General features: G+C 41.3%; 1 protein-coding gene and 1 long non-coding RNA gene across 7 annotated transcripts in view; one reads left to right on the forward strand and one right to left on the reverse strand.

The window, feature by feature from the left end:
• Window positions 1-531: 531 nt before the first annotated feature.
• On the reverse strand, window positions 532-1243 carry LOC135966865 (uncharacterized). Its single transcript, XR_010580549.2, has 2 exons — window positions 1044-1243; window positions 532-727 (listed from the first exon to the last, which is right to left on the reverse strand). It is a non-coding gene; the product is annotated as an uncharacterized lncRNA (long non-coding RNA).
• A 22-nt stretch (window positions 1244-1265) lies between these two features.
• Window positions 1266-24965, forward strand: part of DNAJC27 (DnaJ heat shock protein family (Hsp40) member C27) — a 29768-nt gene continuing 6068 nt past the window's right edge. For 2 of the 6 annotated variants that reach the window (XR_010580548.1, XM_005576409.4), the window contains exons 1-6: window positions 1266-1550; window positions 6403-6485; window positions 10836-10905; window positions 16590-16754; window positions 17401-17523; window positions 22739-22899. Coding sequence is in view for 4 of the 6 variants with exons in the window: in XM_005576409.4 (XP_005576466.1) it covers window positions 1464-1550; window positions 6403-6485; window positions 10836-10905; window positions 16590-16754; window positions 17401-17523; window positions 22739-22899 (689 nt within the window). In the remaining 2 variants the exon portion in view is untranslated. Of the gene's footprint in view, window positions 1551-1752; window positions 1954-6402; window positions 6486-10835; window positions 10906-16589; window positions 16755-17400; window positions 17524-20100; window positions 20291-22738; window positions 22900-24259; window positions 24627-24965 lie in introns of those variants that run through there. The other 4 variants (XR_012422599.1, XM_065527341.2, XM_065527342.2 and 1 more) reach the window with 4 other exon arrangements.

Raw genomic sequence — 24965 nt, forward strand, 5'->3', positions numbered from 1 at the left:
GGCCAAAGGTGAACTGCCGAAGAAATCAGATGTTTAGCAGTTTGATTTATTAAATCATACTGAGAAGTTAGCATGTGGATTCTTTTACGCTTTAAAACTATCCAAATTCTAACCAGGACTTATATTTCATATTTGTAAATAATTTTAGAAGCTTCAGTGAATTAAGTTATATTATTTATCAAAACAATCCAGAATAAACGTCTTAAAAAAACTTAATGTTTAAAAAATACATTTTAAAATTAAAATGTCGAAAATCTGACTTTACTATGAAATGTTGAGCCTTTGTTCATTGCCTTCCCGTAATGCACTTCCCTTAAGATGTTTAAAGTTAGGTGAGAAAAGAAGCAATACTTTGTAATATACAGGGAAATTGGCAGCCATTCTTTTTCAGGGCACTATAATCATTGTCAAGTTCTATTTATCTTCTGTAACTGAAGATATTGACTGAAAAAATAAATTACCATTCCTCTCAGACTGACTTTTATTCAAGCAGCTGCTTTTCTCATCTGCTGGAATGTAGCAGAAAAGTGGTTATCTTAGGACTCTTTATTCTTCCACTGTTACATTGTCAGCTAAAGGGAAGGGGAGAGCAGACCTCGAGGTCACGTTCGAAGTGAACGGCTGGGAGCTGAGGAAACTGACGTCCACAGCTCCAGCATGGCTTCGCGTTAACACCTGCAGCAGGCCGAGCCTTTCTCACAGAGGAGTCAACAAATCCATCAGATCTCTGTAATAGGAGGGCCAAGACTAAACACTCTTGCCTTGACTCCAAATAGACAATTCCATTTAAAATGAAAAGCGATAGGAACCAGATTCAGAATCGCTTCCCGCCTTGCCCAAGGCCGTCTTCCAGAACCAGGGTTCCGACCTCCCCACTTTCCTGACTCTGGGGTCCGCCTCTCGAAGATCTCGAGCAAGGGGAACATAATATTGGAGGGGGAAGAGGAGCAGCAGACCGGCCCATGGAACCGAAGAAAAATCCAGGAAAAAACAAAACAAAACAAAAAACAAAACACTCCCCAAAGGACCAGATACTACCAGACCTGCCCTGAAGAGCCAATACATTTCCACCACTCGGCTGCGAAAGCAACAAACGCCTCCCGTCCGGGCGTCCCTGAAAACAAGGCCGCGCTCACCTCGAAGGGTAAACCCAACCGCCCCCCAACGCCTCCTTCCCGTCAGGGGACGCAGCCCCAGAGACCCGGTAACCCCGGCCGCGTATCCAGGGCCTGCAGATGACGTCAGCAGCCCCGCGCTAGCATCGCGAGACTCCGCCTCCCTCTCCCTGCTCCCCGCACTCCCAACCGCCCGCGCCTGCTGCCAGGCAGCGGCTGGGATGGCGAGCAGCGGAGGCGAGGCGGTGACGAGAGCAGCGGGTCCGCCATTGGACGAGGAGGCCTGAGGGACGGGCCAGCGGTGCACAAGGAGAGACCGAGGCGGGTGGCCCCGAGAGAGCCAAGGCCATGGAGGCCAACATGTCGAAGCGGAAGGAGCCCGGCAGGTCTCTCCGCATCAAAGTCATCTCCATGGGCAACGCCGAAGTGGGGAAAGTGAGTACTGCGCGCTGGGAGGGGCGGGCCCCAGCGTGGCGGGGCGACGTGCCCATTGGCTGGAAGGGCGGCCACTCAACGGCCTGGGGCCCGGCCTCCTCTCCCTCCCCCGAGCAGGCCCGGGTCTCCGCCTAGGGGTGCGGCTCCGCGAGCGAAGCTCCCCGACCTTTTTGACCTTTGCGTTGCCCCCTCGTCCTCCGACGTCATTCTCCCGGAGATGCAGTCTAGGGTGGCCTCTAGGCCTTGAATATGTCCCCCAAAGAGTAAGGAGGCCTGGGTTCCCATGCGGGGCCGTCGGCCTAGATGCCTTGCCCGCGTTCTAGGGGGCTGTCTGGGACCGGGAAGTGGAGGATGAAAGTTGAGTTCCCCCAGCCGGGCCTGGGAATTGGCGGAACGTCATGGGGTGCGTGTGAGAATTTGGGGTTCGCGAAATGGTGCCCGGCAGCCCAGATTCTGCATTCCCGTCACGAGAGAGCGTAACTGACGTTGATGTGTTTCACAGGGCAGGTGCCAGGGTTGGCCGGGGTCCGGCGCTGTTTTGTTTTGCGTTGTGTTTTATTTCTGGTGGTGTTCCCATATCTATTAGTTCCACCGCCCTTCTCTGCCCCATCTATGGTTCACCAGCTATAAACTCTCCTTTAGTATGCGGGAAGGTAAGGCCAGAGGTAACCTGAGGCCTTTTCCCTGACGAATTCCAAGACGGCCTTCTCTTCACCCAAATTATTTCCTTCTGGGCAAGTGGAAGCTGTTGGTTAAGAACTTCCCAAAGACATCAAATCAATGACCGAGAAAAGATTAGAACCTAAGTCTTCACATTCCCACTGCGGTGCTCTTTCCATCGTTGTCAAAATCAACTCCGAAAGAGCTGTTAAGGCAGTGCTTAGGCCAGCGCCTGGCACCCAGGAGATGTTCAGTAAATGTTTACTTAGTGTTTTTTATTTCTACGTAGCATGATCCTGTACTGCCTATGTGTGTATGTGCTAGCATAGTATTCACTGAAAGTCAACATTTTTTTGAACGTCAGCTGTGTACGTGCGAGGTTTTTTGTTTTTTTAAGCCTCTAGGGACTGGGCACGGTAGCTCAGGCCTGTAATCCCAGCACTTTGGGAGGCCAAGGCGGGCGGATCACTTGAGGTCAGCAGTTCAAGACCAGCATGACCAACAAGGTGAAACCCCGTCTCTACTAAAAATGCAAAATTAGCCAGGCATGGTGGTACACGCCTTTAATCCCAGCTACTTGGGAGGCTGACGCAGGAGAATCACTTAAACCGGGGAGACAGAGGGTGCAGTGGGCCGAGATCGCACCTTTGCACTCCAGCCTGGGCGGCAGTAAGACTCTGTCTCAAAAAAAAAAAAAAAAGTTATTTATTGTGTCTAATGATGCAACATTAGAAGCAGCTCAGAATGCCTGGTGTCACCACATCTATTTAACATTTTTCTAGTTTTATTAGCCAGTGCAATTAGACAAGAGTTAGAAAATACAAAAATATTAGAAAAGAGAAGGTAAAATTAACATTATTTGCTAATAATGCGATTGTTTACCTGGAAACCTAAAGAGAATTAACTGAAAAACTATTAGAAACATGAAAATTCAATAAAGCAAAGTTAATACCCACAAATTAATAACTTTATTGTGTCCAAATTATATTCAGAATTATATTGGAATTATATTGGAATTACACATTCCAAATGTGTAATTGAAAAACAATTTTAATTTACAATTACAACAAAAACAAAGTGCCTAGGTTTAAACTTAACATGAAATAGGCAGCACCTATATGAAGACAAGTTTCAAACTCTACGAAGAGACATAAATTACTTAGGCAAATGGAAACATATACGTTTTCGTTAGATAGGATTATGCAATATTGTATAGATGTGAATTACTCAACGTACAAATGAAATTCAATTCAATTCCAGTGAAAACATCAATAAGGGTTTTTTTTTTTTTTTTTTCCAGAACATAATACAAGACTACTAAAGTCTTTTTGAAAAATTAATGTGAAAACAACAAAGAAAATTTTTTGGGAAAAAAAGAGAAATGAGAGAAGACTAACTGTTATCAGCCTTGTTAAAATATTTTTCAGGCCGGGCACAGTGGCTAACGCCTGTAATTCTAGCACTTTGGGAGGCCAAGGCAGGCGGATTGCCTGAGCTCAGGAGTTTGAGACCAGCCTGGGCAACAGGGTGAAACCCCATCTGCACTAAAATACAAAAAAATTAGCCAGGCATGGTGGCACATGCCTGTAGTCCCAGCTACTTGGGAGGCTGAGGCAGGAGAATTGCTCGAACCTGGGAGGCGGAGGTTGCAGTGAGCTGAGATCTTGCCACTGCACTCCAGCTTGGGGACAGAGCGAGACTGTCTCTAAAAAGAAAAAAATTTTTTTATTCACAGTGATGATGGTTTTTCAGCGTTCACAATTTCCACCAGAAAGGTTTTCCTTAGTGTTGGGTAAACCTTCCTTGGATGTCTGTGAGAGCTTTTTGCATGCATTCCCATATTGGTTTCTGTGATGTATAAAAGTAGACTCCCATGTTACAAATAGGAAACTATGCCGTGATACCTGAGTCTTGACATCATCACATTCACATGTTTGGTGTTGGAAGTTAAAACATGATTCCCTTTTCAAGTGTGGTTCTTGAGAGACTCAGGTACGTTTTGTGACAGGCAATAGCATCTTAAGAATTCTTAAGTCCAAGAAGGGACTTGCTCCTGATCTCCCTGAAGATCTCTACCATTTAATTAAGAAGTAGTTGTTGTTCGAAAGCATCTTGAACAGAGAGAATATAAGGATGCTAAATTCCGTCTGATTCTGATAGAGAGCCGGAGTCACCCTTTGGCTCAATATTGTAAGACCAAGTGAGTCCTCCCTCCCAATTGGAAATGAGTGATCTGCAGCCTCTGTCCTGGTCATATAAATTTGTCTATGTACTCAAGCAATGAAATGATTGTTTTATTTAAAAAAAAATTTTTTTTCAAGCTACCAAACTTTTCCCATTGGTATTGGGAAGGAAAATGGAGACATCAGTGGAACAGAGTAGAGTCCAGTAATAAACACAAATACATAAGGAAATTCAATTTACAACAAATGTAGTAAAAGTATGGGAAAATAGAGACCATTTAGTAAATATTGCTGGAACAACTATGTACTATTTGAGAGTAGGTTCGATTCCTATTACATTCCTTTCTCAAAAATAAATTCTAGGCTGGGCACGGTGGCTCATGCCTGTAATTCCAACACTTTGGGAGGCTGAGGTGGGCAGATCACGAGGTCAGGAGATCGAGACCATCCTGGCCAACATGGTGAAACCCCATCTCTCCTAAAAATATATATATAAATAAATTCTAGATGGATAAAAGTTTTAAGTGTAACTTTTTAAATAACTTATTATTTTGCCTTAGTGGTAAAAGTAACACATACTCATTTTAAAGCATTTGGAAAATATAGGATGATATACAGGTAAAGCATTTTAAAGTTAAAAATTAAGGAATGCCTTAGTAATTAATCATTGGCTCAAACAGCAAATCAAAACAAATGACAAAGTAACTAGCTAGCAATGAAAAGGAGGGAATATTTGTGTATCACAGACTATTGTGCAACCATAAAAAAGTGAGTAGAGCTATTTTAAAGTTAACTTGGGAACCATAATTTGTTATTGCTAAGAGAGAAAAGCAAACTCTAGAAGTATGTGCAATACTCTATGAAGTGAGTACTTTTTACTGCAAGTAGGACAAACCCAATTCAATTGATTTAACAGGAAAATTTTTTTTTTCTCTTTTTGAGACAGCGTCTCCCTCTGCCACCCAGGCTGGAGTGCAGTGGCACCATCGTGGTTCACTGCAGCCCCTCCTCCTAGGCTCAAAAAAAAAAAAAAAAAAAAAGGAACTAATCTAATAGATATTTGGAGATGTGGATCTCATCTTGGCAGTGAGGTCAAGGCTAGACAGGTATCATTGAAAGCGTAAGAATAGAAGACATCTTCAAAAGAAAAGAGCACAGGATTGAGAACTCAACTGAAAACATATGCATATTTAGTAATAAGGAAGGAATTTTAAAATAATTTTTCTTAAAATCTTTTAACACTTGTTTCAGTTATAGTTTTGTCTTTTTTTTTTTTTTTTTTTTTTTTTTTTGAGACGGAGTCTCGCTCTGTAGCCCAGGCTAGAGTGCAGTGGCCAGATCTCAGCTCACTGCAAGCTCCGCCTCCCGGGTTCACGCCATTCTCCGGCCTCAGCCTCCCGAGTAGCTGGGACTACAGGCGCCCACCACCTCGCCCGGCTAGTTTTTTGTATTTCTTAGTAGAGACGGGGTTTCACCGTGTTAGCCAGGATGGTCTCGATCTCCTGACCTCGTGATCCACCCGTCTCGGCCTCCCAAAGTGCTGGGATTACAGGCTTGAGCCACCGCGCCCGGCCTTTTTTTTTTTTTTTTTTTTTTTTTTTTTTTTTAGGACAGAGTTCACTCTTACCGCCCAGGCTGGAGTGCAATGGCAGCAATCTCAGCTCACTGCAACCTCCACCTCCCAGGTTTACACAATTCTCCTGCCTCAGCCTCCCGAGTAGCTGGGATTACAGGTGCCTGCCACCATGCCTGGCTAATTTTTATATCTTTGTAGAGAGGGGTTTTGCCATGTTGGCCAGGCTAATCTTGAACTCGTGACCTCAGGTGATCCGCCCTCCTCAGCCTCTGAAAGTGCTGAGATTACAGGTGTGAGCCACCACGCCACACCACTTTTGTCTTTTGAAAATGCTTTTTCATGGTGATGGAGGAACCATAATGAAGAAATATACTTATTATGTATGTGTTCTCACTGTATATTTACTAAATGCCTGTATTTTTTACCTTTTTAGAGCTGTATTATAAAGCGATACTGTGAGAAAAGATTCGTGTCTAAATACCTGGCAACAATTGGAATTGACTATGGAGTTACAAAGTAAGTATATTGTTCCCCTGGGTTTATAAGTTACATAGAAGTTCAGAACTTTCCAAAATGATCTATATTTGCATCAGTGCACTTGTGTAGGTAATCTTGAAATGGAGACTTTGAAGATAAGTTGGGAAAGATGGGAATAGGAGACCTTTAAAGGTATCTAGTGATCATATCATTCATTCAGCCCATGTATTGGTATTGAGCGCATCCAGTTTGCCAGGCCTTATGTTAGGTGTAGGCTACAATGATGAAGATGTCAACACGAAGCCTAAATGGCAGGTGTAACTTTCCAGGAAACATGTTTTTATATTAGCAGTTCCTTCTAGCAGGTGTGTTTTTAGAGCATTTTGAAATATTCTCTCTAAAAAGTCTATAAATATTGTGTGAAACATTTTCTACCAGAGAACTTTTTTTATTGGTTTATGATCTTCATAGCTATTAGAATCCAGCAAAAATGGGCCAGACACGGTGGCTCACACTTGTAATCCCAGCACTTTGGGAGGCCGAGGTGGGCGGATCACGAGGTCAGGAGTTCAAGACCAGCCTGACCAACATAGTGAACCCCTGTCTCTAAGAAAAATACAAAAATTAGCCAGGTGTGGTAGCACACATCTGTAGTCCCAGCTACTCAAGAGGCTGAGGCAGGAGAATCACTTGAACCTGAGACGCAGAGGTTGCAGTGAGCCGAGACCGTGCCATTGCACTCCAGCCTGGGCAACAGTGAGACTCCATCCCAAAAAAAGAAAAAAGAAATGAACAGGTAAAAGTAAAGTTGGGTCTAATTGGGGATTTATGTGGCGATGAGTCAGGAGGGGGTTGAGCTTGAAGAGTTGGATGTAATTAGCAGGAAATAGCCATATAGTAGAATTGGAGTAGGTAGCATACTCCCTAAACATGAAATTTCAGGTGTTCACTGTCTTGGCCCCATTCTGGCCTTCCCCCTTTTCTCTGTTCCGTTACACACTTTACTTTCCATCCACACTGAACTGCTACCCTCAGACTTTCAACCTCAGCATCATTATGCAGCCTGTCCACTTGGAACACCTCTGCCAATTTCTCTGAGATATAAACATTCTCCTGTTCCCGTAAGGTCTTCTAAACATGCCCTTTATTGGTCAGGACTCTTTTTGGTTGCAAATGACAGAAATCCTAAACTTCTCTATGCTATTTATGGTACTTACCAAAAATTGCCTTGTATTGTTATTATTTGTATATGTGTAATGTCTCCTTCTAGATTATAAACTCCCTGAAAATGTATTAGTATAAATTTTCTCCAAGTGCCTGGCATAGTGCTTATACCTAATAGGTACTCAACAAATGTTTATTGTTAGGTAAGATAGATACATCTAAAGAGGAAGATTGCCAGATTAGACTATGAGGGCAATTTTTAAGAAGGTAGACTAAAGTCGTGACATATAGCTAGCAGAATGTCAATTAGGTGAAGAGTGGAATCAAGTTCAGATGTATTCTTCATGGCTATTTAAAGTGGCCCCAGTAAATGGTAAAGTAAAACTCAAGAGTTCTGTGTAATGCTCTTATAGCACTGTTTTTCAACTGACAGCAGCAGAGGGTATTTCTGCAAATTTTCTTTAAAGAATGAAAATTGTGGCCGGGTGCGGTGGCTCAAGCCTGTAATCCCAGCACTTTGGGAGGCCGAGACGGGCGGATCACGAGGTCAGGAGATCAAGACCATCCTGGCTAACACGGTGAAACCCCGTCTCTACCAAAAAAGACAAAAAACTAGCCAGGCGAGGTGGCGGGCGCCTGTAGTCCCAGCTACCCGGGAGGCTGAGGCAGGAGAATGGCGGGAACCCGGGAGGCAGAGCTTGCAGTGAGCTGAGATCCGGCCACTGTACTCCAGCCTTGGCGACAGAGCGAGACTCCGTCTAAAAAAAAAAAAAAAAAAAAGAATGAAAATTGTAGCTCTTGGCAGTGAAATGTACGAAGCTCTTCATTTGAAATTCACATTTCTGGCTTGGCACAGTGGCTCACGCCTGTAATCCCAGCACTTTGGGAAGCCAAGTTGGGCGGATCACCTGAGACCAGGAGTTCGAGACCAGCCTGGCCAACATGGTGAAACCTCGTCTCTACTAAAAATACAAAAATTAGCCAGATGTGGTAGCAGGTGCCTATAATCCCCACTAGTTGGGAGGCTGAGGTGGGAAAATCACTTGAACCTGGGAGGCGGTGGTTGCAGTAAGCCAAGATTACACCACTGCACTCCAACCTGGGCAGCAGAATGAGACTCCTTCTCAAAACTAAATAAAAATAAAAATGAAATTCACATTCTTTCTTTTTTTCTCCCCTGAGACAGAGTTTCGCTCTTGTCACCCAGGCTGGAGTGCAGTGGTGCAATCTCAGCTCGATGCAACCTCAGCTCGCTGCAACCTCCGCCTGCCGGGTTTAAGCGATTCTCCTGTCTCAGCCTCCCGAGTTGCTGGGATTACAGGCACGTGCCACCACACCCAGCTAATTTTTGTATTCTTAGTAGAGACAGGGTTTCACCATGTTGGCCAGGCTGGTCTCAAACTCCTGACCTCGTAATCCGTCCACCTCGGCCTCCCAAAGTGCTGGGTTTACAGGCATGAGCCACCGCATCCAGCCTGAAATTCACCTTTCTTTCTAGTTTTCTTTTCCTCTTTCCTACTTCAAAGCATAGGATTTCATCAGTGATGTAGTAGGATATCCTGTTTAGGGTAGTTCTGTTCTGAATTCATATAAGTAGCTAGTTTATTTATCTAAGATGTGAGAATTACCATATTATGCCATAGGACCATGGTATATTCAACAGACTATTTTGTTTCTGGCAGAAATTTTTTTGGAAGAGATGTTTGTCCCATGATGAGTCAGGAGAATATAATTGACAGAAACCTATTTCAAACCAACTTAAGCAAAATAAAAGAAAAAGGATATTAATCAGTTCACATAATCTAGCAACAAGGATGCAGCTGGGCCTCAGAGATGGCTGGAATCAGGGAGGGAATATAGACAGGTCATTTCACTACATCTCTCTCCGTCTCTACCTATTGGCCTGGAATAACTTTTTTTTTTTTTCGAGATGGAGTCTCGCTCTGTCGCCCAGGCTGGAGTTCAGTGGCCGGTTCTCAGCTCACTGCAAGCTCCGTCTCCCGGGTTCACAACATTCTCCTGCCTCAGCCTCCCGAGTAGCTGGGACTACAGGCGCCGCCACCTCGCCCGGCTAGTTTTTTGTATTTTTTAGTAGAGACGGGGTTTCACCGTGTTAGCCAGGATGGTCTCGATCTCCTGACCTCGTGATCTGGCCGTCTCAGCCTCCCAAAGTGCTGGGATTACAGGCTTGAGCCACCGCGCCCGGCCTGGAATAACTTTTAAACATTCATCCTTGTGTTTTTCTTTAGTGTTTGAATTATTTCTAATGTTCCTTTATCATATTCCACTGGTGATTTTTCATGGAAAAAAAAAAGACTGGAAGCAAATATGCTATGATGTTAACAGTAGTTAATTCTAATATGAATAGTTACTGTTTCCCCTTTGGTTTTATTCTTTATTTCCAAATATCTGAAAACAAATTGACTATTGCTCTTGCTCAAATAAAGATCACAAGAAAATTAAACAGACATGATGCATGTAAGTCTTTGTTGTTCTACTGTGTGGGAACCAAATATAACCAGTGGCAACTAAGATGTCTCTTACTAAGTGGAATAAGAGTTTTCATTTTCCTTCATCTTGCTCCTACTTATCCCAAATCAGTTTTTCTTAATACCATAGTAATAGCTGCCCTTTGTTGGTTGGGAGTGCTGGACCAAAGTCTCTAGAGGTGAAGGTGAAAGTGAAGTAATTGAGAATGCCTACTGCATGTGGGTTCAGTGTTCTTGGGATAAGAAAGCAGGATGGGCCGGGCGCGGTGGCTCAAGCCTGTAATCCCAGCACTTTGGGAGGCCGAGACGGGCGGATCACGAGGTCAGGAGATCGAGACCATCCTGGCGAACACGGTGAAACCCCGTCTCTACTAAAAAATACAAAAAACTAGCTGGGTGTGGTGGCGGGCACCTGTAGTCCCAGCTACTCAAGAGTCTGAGGCAGGAGAGTGGCATAAACCCGGGAGGCGGAGCTTGCAGTGAGCTGAGATCTGGCCACTGCACTCCAGCCTGGGCAACAGAGCGAGACTCCGTCTCAAAAAAAAAAAAAAGAAAGAAAGCAGGGTCTTCTGTCAGGTTGCTGACTGCTGTTGTAAAGATGATCTGGAATGAAGAAGAGGCACTAAGAAAGCTTCATAAATTGCATACACATACCCTTTTGAAATTTATAAATGATACTAAGGTAAATGGAGAAACCATGACTTTCTTTGGGATTGTTTCCATTTGAACATTTCAGGGTACACGTCAGAGACAGAGAAATCAAAGTTAACATCTTTGATATGGCTGGACATCCCTTCTTCTATGAGGTAAGAAAGCCTTTTTGACAAAAGCTATATCCAGTATTGGTGGTGGTTTGGGGAGAGATCCTGAATTATATGAAACAACCAATATTGATATCATGTGTAAAATTGCATAATTTTAGCTTGATCGTGGCTTGCCTTCAGAGCCTTAAGTTAATAGACACCTGTTGATCTTTTAGGTTATCCTGTTAAATAGTGGTAGGAAATTTCATTGCTAATATTTCAAACATTTCGATAAGACATTTTGACTTTCAGAGGACTTTTGCTTTTTACCTCATACTTTAGCCTAAAATGTGAAAAAAAAAAATTACATTTATGCTTGGACTTAAGAATTCAGTGATGTGACTTCTTTGACAGCAGAGTACTGGAGTGATCGTTCCTATTCATGCCTAGTCATCTGCATTCTTTCCAGAGAAGAAACTAAAGCAACCACTTGGTTTATTTTCATCTGCTTGCCGGCTCTAAGTAATCCCCACATGAATCTCATGACCATTCTCTTTTGTTTTTCCTTCCTTGGGCTTTGTCATTTTTCCTAAGGAGGTTTTTTGCTCTTTTCTGGTTTGGCTGTTTCACTTCTGCCCTTATCTTCATCATTTCCTTCTCTCTGCTTGCTTTAAGCTTATTTTGCTCTTTTTGTTTTAGATTCTTGAGGTGGGATCTTAGATTATTGATTTGAGACTTTTTCCTTTTTTAATAAATTCATTTAATGCTACATATTTCCCTCTCAGCACAGCTTTGTGTCCCACAAATTCTGAGATGTTGTATTTTCATTTTCATTCAGTTCAATGTATTTCTTTAATTTCCCTTGAGACTTTGTGTTTGACGCATGAGTTATTTAGAAGTGTGTTATTCAGGCCGGGCACAGTAGCTCATGCCTGTAATCCCAGCACTTTGGGAGGCCAAGAAGTGTAGATTACCTGAGGTCAGGAATTCGAGACCAGCCTGGCCAACATGGCGAAACCCTGTCTCTATTAAAAATACAAACATGAGCCGGGCGTGGTGGTGCATCCCTGTAATCCCAGCTTCTCAGGAGGCTGAGGCAGGAGAATCACTTGAACAGGCGGAGGTTACAGGGATCCAAAATCGCGCCACTTCACTCCAGCCTGGGTGAAAGAGTGAAACTCCATTTTGAAAAAGAAAGTGTGTTATTCAAAAACAAAAAAAACACAAAAAAATGCTGGGCGCGGTGGCTCACGCCTGTAATCCCAGCACTTTGGGAGGCTGAGGCGGGTGGATCACCTGAGGTCGGGAGTTCAAGACCAGCCTGACCAACATGGAGAAACCCCATCTCTACTGAAAATACAAAATTAGCTAGGCATGGTGGCACATGCCTGTAATCCCAGTTACTCGGGAGGCTGAGGCAAGAGAATCGCTTGAATCTGGGAGGCGGAGGTTGCGGTGAGCCGAGATCACACCATTGCACTCCAGCCTGGGCAAAAAGAGCGAAACTCCGTCTCAAAAAAAAAAACACATACACACATACAAAAACAAAAGAAAAAAAGTGTGGTGTTTAGTTTCCAAGTGTTAGGAGATTTTCCTGTTATCCTTCTGTTACTGATTTCTAGTTTGATTCCATTGTGATCAGAGGCTGCCTCTGTGATGATGGCTGCTGACTGATCAGGGTGGTGGTTGATGTGGCAGTTTCTTAAAATAAGACAACAATAAAGTTTGCCACATTGATTGACTCTTCCTTTCATGAAAGATTTCTCTGTACCATGCAATGGTATTTGACAGCATTTTCACCCACATTAGAACTTCATTCAAAATTGGAGTCAATTCAGTTAAACTCTGCTGCTGCTTTATCAACTAAGTTTATGTAATATTCTAAATTCTTGGTTGTCATTTCAACAATGTTCATAGCATCTTCACTAGGAGTAGATTCCATCTCAAGAAACCACTTTCTTTGCTCATTGATATGTAGCAATTCCTTATTTATTTTTTACTGTGAGACTGCAGTAATACAGTCACATCTTCAGGCCCTGTTTCTAATTCTAGTTTTCTTCCTGTTTCCACCACATCTGCAGTTACTTCCTCCACTGATGTCTTGAACTCCTCCAAAGTTATCTGCAAGGGTTGGATCCAACTTCCAAACTCTTGTTAAGGTTGATACTTTGACCTCTCCCCTGAATCACGGATGTTCTTAATGGTATCTAGCATGGTGAATGCTTTCCAAAAGGTTTTCAATTTGCTTTGCCATGCAAATTGAATCACTATGGAAGCTATAGCCTTGCAAAATGTATTTCTTAAACAGTAAGACTTCAAAGTCAAAATTATTCCTTGATCCATGGATTGCAGAATGGATGTTGTGTTAGCAGGCATAATAAAAACAGCTTTAATCTCCTTGTACATCTCCATCAGAGCTCTTGGGTAACTAAGTGCATTGTGAATGAGCAGTAATATTTTGAAAGGAATCTTTTTTTCTGAGTAGTAGGTCTCAATAGTGGGCTTAAAATATTCAGTAAACTGTGCTTAAACAGATGTGCTGTCATCCAGACCTTGCTGTTCCATTTATAGAGCACGGGCAGAGCAGATTTAGCATAATTCTTAAGGGCCCTAGGATTTTCGTTATGGCAAATGAGCATCAGCTCATTTAGCCCCTAATAGCTCTGTTAGCCTGTAACAAGAGAGTCAGCCTGTCCTTTGAAGCTTTTGAAGCCAGGCATTGACTTTTCCTTTCTAGCCTTGAAAGTCTTAGATATCATCTTCTTCCATTAGATCTATCTATTCCAAGGCTGTTTCATCTACATTGAAAATCTATTGCTTAGATTAGCCACCTTCATCAATGATCTTAGCTAGATATTTTGAATAATTTGCAGCACTATATCAACATATGCTGCTTCATGTTGCCCTTTTATGTTGCGGAGATGGCTTTTTTCCTTAAACCTCACGAACCAACCACTGCTAGCTTCCAACTTTTCCTCTGCAGCTTCCTCATCTCTCTCAGCCTTCATGGAAATGAAGAGAGTTACAGACTTGTTGTGCATTAGGTTTTGGCTTAAGAGAAGGTTGAGGCTGGTTTGGACTTCTATCCAGACCACTAACGCTTTCTCCATGTCAGCAATATGCTGTCTCACTTTCTTATCATTCATGTGTTTACAAGAGTAGCACTTTTAATTTGGTACAAAAGGCCCAGCTTTGGGCCAGTTTTCGAAATGCCTTCCTCACTAAGCTTAATCATTTCAAGATTTTGATTTAAAATGAGAGATATGTGACTCTTCCTTTTACTTGAACACTTAGGGGCCATTGTATTGTTATTAATTAACCTACTTTCAATATTGTTTTGTCTCATGGAATAGGAAGGCCCAAGGAGTGGAAGAGAGATGGGGCAACAGCCATTTGGTGGAACAGTCAGAATATATACAACATTTATTAAGTTTGCTGTCTTAAATGATCTTATATGTTCATGGTACCCCAAAACACTTAAAATAGTAACAGATATCACTGATCACAGATCATCATAACAGATATAATGATGAAATTTGAAATATTATAAGTGTTACCAAAATGTGACACACACATAAAATGAACACACACTGTGGAAAAATGGCACCGATAGACTTGCTTGACTTGGGGTTGCCACAAATCTTCACTTTGTGAAAAACACAATATATACATACCATGCAATAAAGTGAGGTGTGCCTGTGTGCCTTACATAGGTGCAATAAAGTGAGGTGTGCGTGTCTCTGCTAGGCCCTGTGGGTGACACAAGGCTGTATACATGAAGATGCATGTCTTCACATTTCTTCTAGTGTAGGAGGGAAGACAGCTGGATATGCTACTAACTGTAAAACTGGGCAGGAAGTAATAGCACTATTAGGAGTACAAAACCATATGGTACTCCAGGGGACGTAGAGATTACATTCTGTTTTGCAGGAGTAGGGGGCTGGATGGTGAGGAATGGGACAGAGAAAGCTGCATGAGAGATACAGCATTATAGCCAGGGCTTGAACAATTAAAGATAAAGAGGTGTCTGTTTCCAGATGGAATTAGAAAGGCATGGGGCAGGTTTGGGGAACGAGAGATTACCCACTTTGAAGGTCGGGGATAGTGGGAGGATAAGACTCGGAAGGTTGGTGGAGGACTGATCAGAAACTTTTAACATTGTTTGAGAAAGTTGGAACTTTGGAGAATAGTTTAAGAAGGAAGAAGTTGAAGGGTTTCCTGTGTGCATATTGAATTTGAGATTCCAACAGGACATTCAGCTGGAAGAATCTGGTGCTAATTAGAAATGGAAGTCTGGCACCTCAGAGGAGAGGGCTCATCTTGGAGATTCTCACAGTTGAAACTGTACAAGTGGTTGATGTTGCTGATTGGGAGGAAGGATTCAAAAAGACAGGAAGAGGGCACAGGACAGGATTTGGGGGATTTTGGTGGTAAGCTGGAATGGGAGCAATAGAGAGAAGAGGAGTTGGTGAAAGAGAATTTAAGAGCCTAGGGAATGTGATGTATGGGAGCCAAGGCAGCGAGAGTTTTAGGAAAGAAGAGAGAGCCCATTGTTACTACTGTAGAAGGGCCAAAGACCATGAGTACTGAGGAAGGGGACTGGTGGCTTAGTCATCTTCAGTTCTTTCTGATTTTGTTGGTTTTAACTTTAGGGGATAGCTTCTTAGTTTTCTGTAAACAAATAGGAGCACTTAATATCCTTGGTGCAGATACCTGCCTATGCCCAGAAACCCTACCTGATATGTATAACATGTTTTCATTTCTTATACTACATAGCCTGTGTGGGTCTGAGTACATTTGGGAATTCTGTGAAAAGAACGTATAATATATGGCCTCTGTCAGGGTTCTTTCTGGAACTTTGTCCCGGAAACCCTGTCTGTCAATGCTGCTCCTCACCCACTTAACCTCTCTCTGGCCCTAATGTTTGAGTATGCCCATACTTCATGCTGCTTCTTCCCGGATTTGGAATGAAGCTCAGAGAATGGATGCAAGGAAGGAAGGGGAGGGTGTTAAATAGACATTGTTTTTCAGGCACCATGCTAAGTACTTTGCCTGCATTATCTCATTTAACCTTCATAATAACCCTGTGAAGTAAGTAGTATTATCCCCATTTTACAGATGAGGAAACTGAGACGCAGAGAGGTTAAGTGACTTGCCCAAGATCACACAACTAGTAAGTAAGTGTGAACCCAGATCTGTCTGACTCCAGAGCCTGTGCTCTTTTCCATTGTATTACACTGAGGCTCTGAGTTTGGAGTTCTAAAGTTGGTGTGCAGACCCGAGAGTCAGGAAAGCTCTGTCTAGCACCCTGGGGGAAGCCAGCTTTGGGATATGATTTATAAATGGCTGTACCCATTGCTGACACTTGTGTCATTTTTGCCTTAAGTTCTTTTGAATTGCTCACTCACCCTCCTAATTCTTCCTAAGAAGAACTTTATATAATTGGTGTTCTTTTAAGGTCTACTAATAATTAAAGACTGATTTCCTCTAGGGAGTGGAACTGGAGGTGGGATGGGGTGGGGCAGGAGGCTATTGTTTTCCATTGTAGGTCCTTTCTATACTAATACATTTTTAGAATGACATTACTTTGATTCTATAAAAAATCCTCTGAAGACCAGTAGAAACAGATGCAATAGCAAACACTAAGAATACACAAGAGAACACACTTTGCCAGGTTAATGACTATGAGATATATTCTTATAACATCACAAAAACTACGTTTTGTGTATCTGTCCTTTTATTTGAAGGTTCGAAATGAGTTTTATAAGGACACACAGGGTGTGATACTTGTCTATGATGTTGGGCAGAAAGACTCCTTTGACGCCCTTGATGCGTGGCTGGCAGAAATGAAGCAAGAGCTTGGACCTCATGGAAACATGGAAAATATTATATTTGTAGTTTGTGCCAACAAGGTAACCCCTCTGGAAATGGTGTGTTCAGGTTTCTAGGGGAAGAGTGGAGCTTTGAGTGTTGGGAAACAAAAAGAAAAGAAAAATTCCTTATTGTATAATATGGGAATCAATAACCTTTCAAAACATAACGTCCCTAAGACAAAAAGAAAACAGCACAGCAACCTAAAACCTGCTACATCAAGATTTGTATACTTTTTTTTTTTTCCTGGTGCCATACTTGGGGAAGGATGTTTGTGACTGAGCGGGAGCAATGGGTCCTAATAATTACACTCTGACCCGACTGGAGTAGGGGCATTAATTAGGTGATGTGGACTATGGAAAGGTATGAAAAGCAGACTGTGGCCCCAAGGGTATGGCAGATATCATGAAACCAACTTTCACAGAACTGAGTAACAGCTGTTTTCCCAAGGGATCAGGTGGGACATTACAGCAACAGGCACTCGTCCTATTGCCATAGAATATCAGTCTACATTCAATATTAGGTTTTGTTTGTGTCCCTTTGGTCCTGGTAATTTTACATACTAGTGCAGATGTTTACTAAGAATAGCTTTGCCTTAGTAAAGGATTGACAAAGACCCTCACTGGGTCCATTCTAGTAGGACAAGGTTGTAATCTTCTCTCTGCCCCCCGACCCCTTCTATTTCAGATTGATTGTACCAAACACCGCTGTGTAGATGAAAGTGAAGGACGTCTTTGGGCTGAAAGCAAAGGGTTCCTGTACTTTGAAACTTCAGCACAAACTGGAGAAGGCATTAATGAGATGTTCCAGGTAAGCTAGCATTTTGTCGTTTTAAGGTTTGTGTCAAGGCCACTGTGCCAATTTTTAGTTTAAATTATAGGAAGCAAAAAAGTAATAGGAATTTCTCATTAGAATAAGCTCTTTCTTTTCAAAGAATCTAGTGAGATAGAAATAGAGAAAGGGGGAGAGAAAGGAAGAGAGAATGAGAATGAGTGATCTGCCTGCTGTCTATTTTAGATGAAACTTAGCTGATCATCAGAATTACCTGAGGAAATTCTTCAAAATACATACTTCTGGGCTCCAGACCTACTGGAAGCTTATGTTGCAGTGGAGCCCAGGAAGCTATATTTTGAAAAAACTCTCCAGGTGATCCTGAAGATCGTCAAGTTTAACAACAGTTATTATACACTGCTTAAGCAGGACAGAGATTTTCTTCAAAGCCACCTTTGGCTAATGGTATTACATTTATATGCATAATCAAATAGAAGCATTACTGTGGCAAAATTGCCTTGCCACAGCTCGTATAATCCTATATTGTAGCCCACAGGGGTACAGTTAGAGAATAGGAGACTCTCAGTATAGACTCCAGCCAGTCACACAAAAATAAGGCCTTGCCAATCAAGCAGGAAATAGAGGGAGATGCTCACATTGCAACCTGAATAGATGGCCACTTTAAAAAAACCTACTCATCTTGAGTAATTTTAAGGGAAATAGGCTATTTAAAACAGTAACTTATAAAGTCAGCCCTTAATTATAGATACATTTGGAGGTAAGTGGTAGCATGAATAATGTATTTTTCTTCTTATGAATATATCTGATATTTTGGGAATTTTTAGCATTTCAAATAATACAGTTACACTATAAAGAGTTGTTCTTAATTGTTGAGTGGGATTGTACTTAATCTTTTATGCTGAATTTCCTTCTCACAAGATGTCACTCCTCCTACTAGAAGACAGATCTCTTCCTTGGCTGACAGGCTGAATTAAGCAAAAGTATTTTCTATTTCAAAATGAAATAAAGTTGATGCTGGTTTGCCATGCTTTCTATTCTTTTGAGTACATGGAGCAATGTGAGTTTGTGCCTGTATGTGTATAATAACGATACCTAACCATTTGACTAGTACTTTACCATTCTGGAGAAGTTATACATTTCATCACATGGAGACTTATAACAACAATGTATGGCAGGTATTGTTATCATTTCATATATGAGAGCATCTAAGGGTAGTAAAGTGATTTGTCCAAGGGACATAATTGTTAGAAATGAAATTTTTTTCAGCACTTTAAAGATGCTGGTCCATTCTCTTCTGGCTTCATTGTGTTTCATGAGATGTTAGCACTCATTCTGACTCTTATTAATCTCTGTGCCTAATGTGCCCTTTTTTCTCCCTGGCTGCTTTCAAGAGTTTCTCTTTTCTTTGGTTTTTCAGCAGTTAGAATATGATGTGCCAAGATGTGATTCTCTTCATTTTTATTCTATTTGGGATTTACTGAGTTTCTAAGATTGGTAGGTAGGTGTTTTTCATCAAATATGGGAAGTTTTTTGTTTTGTTTTTGTTTTACTATTATTTCTTCAGATTTTTTTTTTGGCCACATTCTGGCTCTCTTTACCTTCTTGGCCTCCAATTACATGTATATTAGACCATTTGATTTTGTCCCAGAGTCCCTGAGGCTATATTTATTTTTAATCTATTTTTTTCTGCATTTTTCAGATTGCATAGTCTCTGTTGATTTTACTTCACCACTGACAATCTACTGTTAAATTCACTGAGGGAAGTTTTCAGCTCTAGAATTTGCATTTGGTTCCCAGTATAGTTCTCAGTTCTCTATTAGATTGTCTGCCCACTCATTAAGAGTATATTTTCCTTTACTTCTTTGTATGTATTTTTCTTTACCTCTTTGAAATATTTATAATAGCTGTTTTACAGTCTTTGTCTGCGAAGTCCAACATTTGAACCATCTTGGGTTCAGTTTCTATTTACTACTTTTTTTTCCTGACTATGGATCACATTTTCATGTTTCTTTGTATGAATAGTGGTTTTTGATTGAACACCAGACATTGTGGATAACACATTGTAGAGACTTTAGATTCTTTTGTCTTCCTCAGAAGACTGTTGATTCTTGATTGAAGACTGTTTAGTGTTGATTTTTGATTCCTCAGGAGGCACTTTAATTATTGGCAAATTACAATGAACTTGTGTTGACTTGGTGTTTTTTTTTTGTTTGTTTGTTTTTGTTTGTTTGTTTTTTGCCTTAATAGCAAGGATTTGAAGAAAGCTCAAAGTGTTTCCCAAGCCCTTCTAATTTGGCAGGACTCAGCTTCCAAATTCTGTCTCTTTTGCAGATCTTGTCAGCTCTTGGTTTTAGGTTTTGTTAGGATGAGTCTATAATTTTTAGGGCACAGCCTTTCTGTGGTGCCTCAATAGGTGGTAGGGCAATTAATAAGGGGTTAAGGCAATATCTCCACTCTGACAAGGCTAAACCATACTGTTCCCAGGATAGCTCTTTCTGTAGCACCACTAGAACTCAGGATATTGGTTTTGTTCTCAACCCCATAGCAGCTGTTACCTGGTAAGCCTTGAGTGATCTCACCCTGTGCATATTATAGCCCAGCCTTTGGCCACAGACTCATGAGAGACCCCCATATGGACTTGGTGCCCAGCTCTGCACAGCTCTCTTCTCTCCAATGGCCTGCTTTGCAGATTCTAGCCACCTCCTCAGCTCAATGAGACTTGTGTCTGCTCAGACTCCAGCTCTCTGTGACGTGGTCAGGAAATGGACTCCAAGTAGACAACCAGGTGATTGTGGGGCTTATCTCTCAGGGAATGGTCTTGTACTTGCTGTTGTCTACTACCAACAGTTTTTTTTCCAGTTCAATAGTAGTTGATGGCAGGAGGTCTAGTCCAGTATTCATTACTCTGTCATAGCTGGAACTCAGACGTGAAATTTCAACAGGCTTTGGTCTCAATCCTAGTATTCTGTAGCCCACACCATGGCTTGTCTTCTATAACCATGTGTGTGATGAATGAATCCTTGTGCCTTCAGAAATCTATGAATACTCATATTTCAGGCTAACTCATAGGCTAGAAGACCAATCTTACTGACACACAGCTAGCAAATATCCGTGAACTGTGATCCCTTTTATGTGACTTGTATCTTTTTAGCTACATCTTGGATAGAACTAATGGATAAATTAGTCTGTTAAAAAAAAAAAAAAAAAGACAAGAAGAGAATAATTACAGTATTCTATAAGTAAGTACTTAAAAGTAGTGCTTTCCTGTTGGTTCAACTTATTAAATATTTTCTTTATTTCCTATCTACTTAATAGACATTTTATGTCAGGAAGTAACTTGGTTTTATCTGGTTGATACTGTTAACAGAGAGAGCAATATTAAGATAGACTAAAGCCAAGCTAATACGTCTTGTGTCTTGGTCTCTAGTGGTATTCCTTTGACACCCCTTTTCAGACGTCAAGGCTTCTTGTTAGGTTACCAGGTTGATTGGCTAATACTAGAGGTAAGAAAGAAGAGTCTGAAAGAAAGCTAAAAATTTTAGAAGATAACAAGAACTATAGAAGAATCCAAAAAAGAAGAGGAAAAGATTTTTAAAGAAATTAGTAGAGGAGATATGTCCATTTAAAAGTAGCTGTAGTGTGGTAAATGAGTATTGTTCAGTAATAATTACAGTGTGCACAGAACATGAAACAGGAGCAGAGTCAAAAAAGCTTTCACTTTAAAAAAAATCAGAAAAGTGTAGCCAGGTGCAGTGGTGCATACCTGTAATCCCAGCTGCTCAGGAGGCTGAGACAGGATCACTTGAGCTCAGGAGTTTGAGACCAGCCTGACCAACATAGAGAGACCCTGTCTTAAAAAAAAGAAAACACAAAATTGTAAAAATGGGCAAAGAATATAAAGTTTGCAGAAAAAGAAAAGGCCATAAGCATTTGGAAAGATACCCACTTTCACTTACAATTAAACAAATGCAAATCAAACTATATTACATATATATCAGATTAGCAAAAATTAAGATGTTTGATAATGGACAGTGTTAATGAGGGTATGGAGAAATAGGCACTCTCTCTCACACACACAGTGATGGAATGTAAACTGGTACAGCTTTTTTTGGACAACGGTTGTCAGACTCAAAAATTAAAATGTGCATATACTCCGGCTCAACAGTTCTGCTTTTAGGAATTTATCCTAAAGCAGTATCCCCACAAGTGTACAGAGATGTATACACAAACACTGTTTGTAGTAGCAAAAAAATTAAAAACAACTGACTTGTCCAAGAATGGAGAGTTGGTTACACAAATTATGGTACAGTCCACACCATACAATACTGAACAGTCATTTAAAAGAACAAAGAAAGTCTCTACATGTAGCTATAGAAAGATTCCAGGATGTATTATTATGTGGAAAAAAATACAAGGTGCTAAGATGTGTTTAATCTGATCTCCTTTAGTACATGTTGAAAGATTATGGGTCTGTGTATATACTGGCATACTCACGGTAAATTTTTCTAGAAGGATGCTCAAAAAAAATTAACAATGGTTACCTCCAGGAGAGGAACTTGAGGAGTAGAGAGACACAGTTTTCATTTTACACTTTTCTTTACTATTTGAATTTTTCTAACAGTGTTCATCTATTACTTTTGTTTTGGTTGGTTGGTTGTTTTTTGAGACAGGGTCTGGCTCTGTCACCCAGGCTGGAGTACAGTGGCATGATCTGGGCTCACTGCAGCCTTCACTTCCTGGGTTCGAGCATCCTCCCACCTCACCATCCAAGTAGCTGGGACTACTGCTTGGGTGGTGCACCACCACACTTGGCCAATTTTTTTTTTTTTTTTTTTTTTTTTTTGGTGGAGACGGTGGTTTGCCGTGTTGCCCAGGCTGATCTCAAACTCCTGAGCTCAAGCAGTCCGTGCGCCTTGGCCTCCCAAAATGCTGGGATTATAGGCGTGAGCCACCATGCCCAGCTCATCTGTTACTTTTTAACTTCAATTGTGGTTATCTGAAAGTAGGATTATCAGCCACTTTAATTTTATTCCTTACACTTTTTGCGTATTAAAATATATGAATATATATATTTAAATAGTATAAAAAAAAAATCTTCCAAAGTATGTATTTGCTTTATACATGACTTCTAAGAGTTGCTGGAATATATTAAAAGTATTTTAAGTTGATGTTTAAAAGGAATTCCTATTTTCACAAAATCATTTCTACCCTGGGATGTGTTTTCTTCTTGCAGACCTTTTATGTATCCATAGTTGATTTATGTGAAAATGGCGGGAAACGCCCTACCACAAATAGCAGTGCTAGTTTCACCAAAGAACAAGCAGATGCCATTCGCAGAATTCGAAATAGTAAAGACAGTTGGGACATGCTGGGAGTCAAACCTGGGGCGTCAAGGTAAGCGCTCTGGGATTCTCAGTGCTGACTTCTATCATAAAGAAAGACCCCATCACCAAAATTATAGGTGCAGTACATCTTCTTCCAATTGGCTGGAAATACGAAGATGTATGAAAATATATCAGAATGACTCTGTTTCACTGAATTAGCTGAATACCAAAGAGACAAAATAGAGGGCACAGTTGCCCGGTAAGAAAATTGTGTCATGCCGGGCACGGTGGCTCAAGCCTGTAATCCCAGCACTTTGGGAGGCCGAGACGGGCGGATCACGAGGTCAGGAGATCGAGACCATCCTGGCTAACACGGTGAAACCCCGTCTCTACTAAAAAATACAAAAAGCTAGCTGGGCGAGGTGGCGGGCGCCTGTAGTCCCAGCTACTCGGGAGGCTGAGGCAGGAGAATGGCGTAAACCCAGGAGGCAGAGCTTACAGTGAGCTGAGATCCGGCCACTGCACTCCAGCCCGGGCAACAGAGTGAGACTCCGTCTCAAAAAAAAAAAAAAAAGAAAATTGTGTCATGTATGTGCATAAACACTTCGTGAAATGGTATGCTCTGCTTTTATCTGTGTGGAACAAGAAGAGCCTTGAAGCTAATGTAACTTTAAAAAAAAACTAACGAGAATTATTCAATCATAGAATGTTAGAGGAGGAAAGCATGTTGGCAATCAACTTGTACAAACATTTCATTTTGTAGGTGGGAAAACTGGGATTCAGTGAGATTAAGCATGTTCAAGAATCTCAGGAGTTGGTGGTATAATTGGTTCTTACCCTGGAACACTATATGTTCAACTGTCTAAAGCCCTGCACATTCCTCATCTGTGTGTACGTTCCTCATCTGTGTGTGTATTTGTTTGTTTATTTTATTTTTAATTTATTTTTATTTTTGAAACAGAGTCTCACTCTGTCACCCCGGCTGGAGAGCAGTGGTGTGATCTCAGCTCACTGAAACCTCTGCCTCCTGGGTTGAAGCAATACTCCTGCCTCAGCCTCCTGAGTAGCTGGGATTACAGGCACACGCCACCACGCCTGGCTAATTTTTGAATGTTTAGTAGAGATGGGGTTTTGCCATGTTGGCCAGGCTGATCTTGAACTCCTGGCTTCGGGTGATCCAACCGCCTTGGCCTCCCAAAGTGCTGGGATTATAGGCGTGAGCCACCACTGCACCCAGCCCTCTGTGTGTGTATTTATGTTAATTATTTTATTTAAGTCAAAAGAGTTATTCAGGAAAAAAAATTCAATCACTATTCTTTGTTGCCTGTACCAAAATTAAATTATTATTCATTATGGTTATGTAACTTTCAATGGTCTAATTCCACCGTTACTACACATATTGTAATTTGTGTGTCTTATTTTGCACCCAGACTCCCCCCACATACTTCACCCTTCCTACTTCGTCACCTTGATTCTCACAAAAGAAAAAAGTATGTCTTGAAATTGCCACGTCAGCACCCAAAGCACTACACATCTCTTCTCCATTCTGACCTCACAGCATATCTTCGGGTCCAGAATGAAAGAGGAGAAGGGAAGGGGAAGACTGTTACTGAGCACACTCATTCACCAGGTGGTACTGAGGATGCTCTAAAGCTGTCAGGGAATTCAGATGACCTCATGTGTAAGGCATAGAGTTTATCGGGATCTTTTTTTTTTTAGTGCTATACTGTTTGGTTTATTGTAGATTTTTAGTGAGTTTTGAAATTGGAAAATGTGTCTTCCTATTTTCTTTTTCAAGATTGTTTGACTATTAAGGATCTATTGTAATTCCATATATATTTTAAGATCAGCTTCTCCATTTACAAAAATAAATAAATAAATAAGCCAGTAAGGTTTCAGTAAGATTGCACTGAATCTGTATATCCGTATCTTTTAAATTTCTTTTTAGACCTCCATAGTCTCTTTCTGAATTCTTCTGTGTCATCTCCAAGGGATGCTGGCTCTAAACTTAAGAAACGATTACTTTTTCTACCTGTTAGTAGACTGAGAACAATATTCATTAAGAAAGAAGAAACTTTTGGTTCCTTGTATATTCACTTTGGCTAATTGAAGTTTACCAGAACTTACAGGCCCCTA

Source organism: Macaca fascicularis, chromosome 13, assembly GCF_037993035.2.
Source record: "Macaca fascicularis isolate 582-1 chromosome 13, T2T-MFA8v1.1".
Taxonomy (NCBI): domain Eukaryota; kingdom Metazoa; phylum Chordata; class Mammalia; order Primates; family Cercopithecidae; genus Macaca; species Macaca fascicularis.